General features: G+C 42.8%; 1 protein-coding gene across 1 annotated transcript in view; it reads right to left on the bottom strand.

Moving 5' to 3' along the window:
• Positions 1 to 1,363: 1,363 nt before the first annotated feature.
• Positions 1,364 to 5,834, bottom strand: part of plxna1b (plexin A1b) — a 212,870-nt gene continuing 208,399 nt past the window's right edge. The window contains exons 29-32 of the mRNA XM_072684612.1: positions 5,458 to 5,627; positions 4,863 to 5,075; positions 4,602 to 4,752; positions 1,364 to 3,215 (exon numbers count right to left, since the gene is read on the bottom strand). Of these exons, the coding sequence (XP_072540713.1) occupies positions 3,120 to 3,215; positions 4,602 to 4,752; positions 4,863 to 5,075; positions 5,458 to 5,627 (630 nt within the window). The 3' untranslated portion in view covers positions 1,364 to 3,119. The remainder of the gene's footprint in view (positions 3,216 to 4,601; positions 4,753 to 4,862; positions 5,076 to 5,457; positions 5,628 to 5,834) is intronic.

Here is a 5,834-nt window from a genome sequence, read left to right as displayed (position 1 = left end):
AATATCTGTCTGTCTGTCCATATCGTGCAGCTCTATTTCACATTTCCTCTGATTAGGAACCCTTGAGGCAGCGTCAACACAAAAGCTAAGAGGAGATCCTGAGATGTTTCAATGCACCTTCAACACCATCCTCAGCCCAGCCGTGCTCCACAGCCACGATCTGCCAAATCAGCCATCGTCCCGCAGCAGAGTGGAATCTGAATTTGCCCTGCCTGAGCGAGGCCGAGCCATGTTCTGCTGCGTCGACTAATGTAAAATTCATTTGATTACATAAGTCTGATAGCTCATCAGCCGACGGTTAGCGGAAACTGCTTCAAGCCTCCGTGCACATAGCTAATCTATTTCCATTAGGCCAGATCCAGCAGTGGGGCGAAGATACTAGCCTATCCAAACCCTACACACACACACACTCATACATACATACGCTCACACACATAAAGCCTACTTCTGTGTGGCCACATGTGTGAGGTAAGCGTTTTCTCCAACTATCACTCTCTCTCTCTCTCTCCTTTCCTCTCTCTCTCTCACTATCTCGTTCCCTCTCTCTCTCTCCATTTCTCCACATGTTCACCTTGGTTAAAAATGGATGAATGTGTCAGAACTAGTGGATGTTTGCCGGCTAACCACTGCTGACAGCTCACTCACAACGGGGTCTGCTGGGCTCGGATGGGCTTTAGGCAGGAAGTCACCCTGTTTGAACCTGCGTTTAATGATGATTTGGTCCAAAAAATAGACTTTTCTTTTTTTTCTTCTTTTAACACGAGTTCTACAGAAACCCTATTGTGTGTTAGGCCTTCTGGAAAAAAAACAGTCAAAATCAAAAAGTAAGTTTGAAGACAATAAAATCGAGCGATACATAAGCAAAAAGTGTGTGTGTGTGGGGGGGGGGGGGGTCAAAACAATAAAGCAGCGTCTCACTGTCCCATGACAAATATTCCATCAGAAAAGCCGACGGACCCCCCTCAGTGGTCTTTTTCAGGGGTTGCAGGCACACTAGCAGGAGGTGGGTTGTAAAATTTGGATCCACGTTAAAAAATAGGTTCTTTTTTTTGTTCGTTTCTCTTTTTTTTCTTTTCTTCTTCTTCTTCTTTTTTTGTCGTACCTCAGACAGTACCGCCCACGTACATTTCATGGAGAGAATGACGACCGAAAAACACAACTTGCTCAGGTTACAATGGTAAACCACTTTCAGATGTAGAACAAAATGTTGCATTACAAAAACTGAAACACCAAAATCAAAATCCACCACAGATCACAGTTTGGTTTCTTTAGGCAAGCAAATTAAAGCAAGATTAAAAAAAAAAAAAAAAAAGAAAAAAAAAAAAAAATTCTTAAAAAAAAAAAAAAAAAAAAAAAAAGTAAGAAAAGAAAAATCTTCTAAGATAGCCTCTCATCACAGAATGTCTCTCACACGAGACTTGAGAGAAAAGATCATTTATAAAAAAGCAGGCTGAATCAAACACACGCACACACTCGCACACACACACAGGAGGCGGAAGGCCAGAGGGTAACAGGATTACTTAGCCCTGTCTCTTTAATGAGCTGAGGCTAAAGCTCCTCTTTCTCTCTGTCTCTATCCTCCTCTTCGTCCTTCCCTCGCACGCTTGCTCGCTTGCTTGCTCGCTCTGATCCGAGTTTGAAGCAGTAATGAATTAGAAGCTTCAAACCCCCTCTCTATCTCTCCGTGTCTCTATCTCTCTCTCTCTCCTTCCCTTAAGAGACCAAAGGAAAAAAGGGACTGCAGTAAATCTACTCCTCTATCTCCTGATGCATTTGCACAAAGAGGAGGCAAAATCCATGAGGGAGAGAGGTGGTAGCAGCAGTGGCGGCGGCGGCGGCGGCAGCAGCGTCAAGCCCATACACACACACACACACACACACACACACTGCGGTGTATGGAAGCAGACGGGAGCGAGTTTGGTTCAGGTTCGAGAGCGAGCAAACGCCTCAAACCTCTTTTGCCTTCAGAACTCTGGATCAAGTCTAAACTCAGCTGTTCTCTACTTCACTATGCCAAACCTTTGTTTGTTTGTTTTTTTTTTTTTGTTCTTTTCAGTCATCAGGCAAGGTCATATAAAAACAACCAAAAAAAAAAAAAAAACTATAGCACATTCCCATGTAACAAAATGCCTTTTCACTAAACGACATTCAAATAAAACATGGCACAGGACAACATTTTATTCATATTTTCATATTGATTTTTTTCCTTCCTATGTAGATTTTTTTTTTTCTTCTGCTTAAATATCTAATCATCTTTGTTGACTCTATTGTGTTCTGGTGAAAACATGGCAAAGAAATTGAATCAATGGTTCATTTTGCTTGGCTGAAAATGTAACAGTATTTATATATTTCTATATTTCTATATATAATATCTGAAGATTTGTCCTCTGTACTGGTTCCTGTAAACTGTGCAAATTCAGCAGTAACACGAGTGGCAAAAGAGAGCAGAGAGAGGGCAGTCCGTTACATTTGTACAAAATCCGAAAAAAATAACAATAAACAAGACAAATCAACACACGAGAAAAGAGAGAGGGAAAAAAAAAAGCTCTGAATGTCCTCTGTCATTCCAGGGGGCGTGTCACAACGACAGCTATCACATGACCCATCACATGACCCATAGCATGGTTGGAGGGCAGGCATCCCAGAATTCCTTCTTCTTAAGTCTTCAAACACCACTGGCAGAATCACATGGGTGTGTATGCAGGTATGTGTGTATATGCATGTGTGTGTGTCTCTCTCTCTCTCTTTCTGTGTGTGAAGAGGTCCAGTACACACTTACACTCCAACAAAAACACAACCAAAAGAAGGGTTTTTAAATTGCACCAACGACAAACGCTCAAAATGTTTCTGTTTTGTTTTTTTTGTTGTTTTGTTTGTTTTTTTGTCTTGTGATGCGTCCTTGTGTTGACCTCTGTGGGGTCATGAACACACACACACTCACGCAAACACACACACACACATACACACAGGCGAAGTGTGTGCGCCCAGCTCTGTAGAAGCTCCAGTGTACTGCGTCACTTCTTTTGCAGTGTGTAGCTCAATGGGTTGGAGACCCGGGGGAGTGTGTGTGTGTGTGTGTGTCGTCAGTTCGTGTTTGTTTCGAGTGCTTGGACCCCTGATCAGCTGCTCAGAGCCATGGTGTCAATCACCTGCTCCAGCTTACTCCTCAACCTCTGCCTGCGGGCCTGCTCATCACGCTCCAGCGCAGACAGGATCTGCAGAGGGGAGAGAGAGAGAGAGAGAGAGAGAGAGAGAGAGAGAGAGAGAGAGAGTGGGGTTATATTTGGAGAAGGTCCATCATCTTTCACTGCAGCTAGATACATCTATGAGTGACACACACACACACTTCAAAAAGCATACCCTTCCTTTTATTTTTAGGTGGAATTAGAATGAAAAAGCTCCTTATCTGGGCAGTGAGTGTTTAAACACTACTATCAGAAGAGATCTGTGCTAGTCTTCACCTTTCCCAGTGTTGGGGGCATTGCTAGTGATGGGGCATCTGAATGGGGGTTGGGTAACTCCAAATTGGGTGGAAAACAGAGTCAAATAGAAATAATTTAGAAAAAAAGAAAGAGAAAAAAGGCAGAAACCAGGAGTGGGACAGAGAGACACTGACCAAGTAATTGAGGCAGAGAAAGAAAGGAAAAGAATAAAATGAGAGAATGAAAGCGAGAATGCTAGAGAGAGAGAGAGAGACTGCAAAAAGGGGAGAGTGAGAAATAGGAAAAAGGAGAGTTGAAAAGAGAGAGAGAGAGAAAGAGAGAGAGAGAGAGAGAGAAATAAAAGCAAAACAAATGAGCAGAAAAAGAAAAAAAAAAAAAAACAGCAAAGAAGAAAGAGATGATGGTCTGCTGCTGCAAACTATCTACCCATCCAGAGATACCCCTGTGAGCTAGCACTGCTTTTGATCTGTGCTCACATGTCTATTAAAGCACAAATACGATGCTGTGTCTGTGTCTGATGCTGTGTGTATGTACAATGCTGTGTGTGTGTGTGTGTGTGTGTGCTTTTACAGGATAATGACACATGATGAGGAGTGGTGCTAATGGAGCCAGCTGCAATACATTATCCAAAAAAAAAAAAAAAAAGAAAAAAAAAAAAAAAAACAGGCCACAGTACACACACACACACACCCACACACAGACACACAGACACACACACAAAGGGTTACAATAACAGAGCTGTAGGACTGAAGGTCATTTGGCAGGAGGTTCAGCGAGGGGAGATGAGTGAAATAGCGCTGGCCGATGCGGCCGAAAAACAATCATTCACTGCAGGACATTATAAAGCACCTTCCTCACTATTTAGTCACGCACCGCATTTCTGCGAGACGACATGCTGTGTTAGCTAGAACAATTCTAGAAGGTGCTAGATATACTTTTTCTTTTTTGTAAAGAGGAGTTTGAATATCAGCTGCAACAAGCAAACTTCACATTAGCAACTTCATAGATCATGGAGGGCTACAACAGCATGGAAAGCAGCAGGCTGAACTGATTCCATTTGGCAGTAACGATACACCTGCAGTATAATACCCAGCCCTGCTGAGGCCAGGTAAGACGTCTCAGTATGATGAGTGGGTACCGGCGTGTACGTGTGCTTACTTCATCTTTGTACTTGGTGATATAGGAGTAGATCTCGTGCAGGGCACTCATGCTGTTGAACTGGTTTAAGTGCAGGCGGGATTGCTCTGCCAAGTACGCGCTCATGTCCTGATCGCTGATCGCCGGCATCCGAGAGATATCGGAATAATACCTGAGAAAGAGAGAGAGAGAGAGCAAGAAAGAGAGAGTGAAAAAGCTTGAGCAACAAAAAACAACTATTAAAAATGTCCAGGCTGAATAGACAGGAGTAGGTGGACCTACCTCTCTACCCAGTTCTTGTAGTTGGGGATGTCTTTAGCGTAGAGTAGCTTGTTGGAGGGCGAGTCTTTGCCCAGCTTATGCTCTGATGTGGAACACGAATCCATGAAGGTCTGGGCGACTACAGACAGACAGGCGTCCGTAATGCTGTTCTTATGGATGTCGAAGACAAACTGAGGATTCTTGATCACGTTCACCCAGAACCTCAACGGCAAACTGAGAGATACACACCGAGAGACACACAGGTTTACCATCATCTTTCACCCCAACCAAAGACACATACTTGCAATTTATACATCAAAGAACAACTCAATAAACATAAAATAAAATACTCAAAAATGATCAATAATTCTTTGCCCCCTTTAAAAATAAGACTGTGTAACTGATGCAAACCACTGAATGCTATTCAGCTGCTAGGAGCACTTCAATGTTGATTAATCAAATAGTAGCCTTGAGATTATTTAACTATTAGAAATAGAAATAATCAAGTTGCAGACCTAATGTCAACACAGACTTTGCGCATTAATTTGAGTCACACCCCATATATACTCACACAAGCACCCACCCACCCCACACACGCGCACACACACAAACTAACCAGTTACTCTTCCATGTGTGTCGGACATCTGGGTCTGTTATCTGGTGTTTGTCGGCCTGCTCATCCAGGAAGTCAAACATGTATTTGATGGCAAGTGGGAGAGCGCTGCCTCTGTGGGCCGTGCTGAAGATGGTCTCAAACAGGTCGTCGACAAACTTCTGCAGAGTGCCCTGTCAGACACAGAGAGAGAAATGAACCTTCTGCTACATAAAGAAATACAACCGCACTGGATAAATTAACTTCATTAAATAAACCACTGTAATGAAAACAGATCAAATAAATAAGGAAGAAGGGTTCTAGATAAAAAACCCACAATGATCTAGATGATCTAATTTCAGTGTCTATAGCTTTATTGATCTGCTCCAAGACCTTTATTG

This window comes from Salminus brasiliensis, chromosome 7 (assembly GCF_030463535.1).
Source record: "Salminus brasiliensis chromosome 7, fSalBra1.hap2, whole genome shotgun sequence".
In the NCBI taxonomy this organism is placed as follows: domain Eukaryota; kingdom Metazoa; phylum Chordata; class Actinopteri; order Characiformes; family Bryconidae; genus Salminus; species Salminus brasiliensis.
This window is presented reverse-complemented; position numbering and strand designations above follow the sequence as displayed.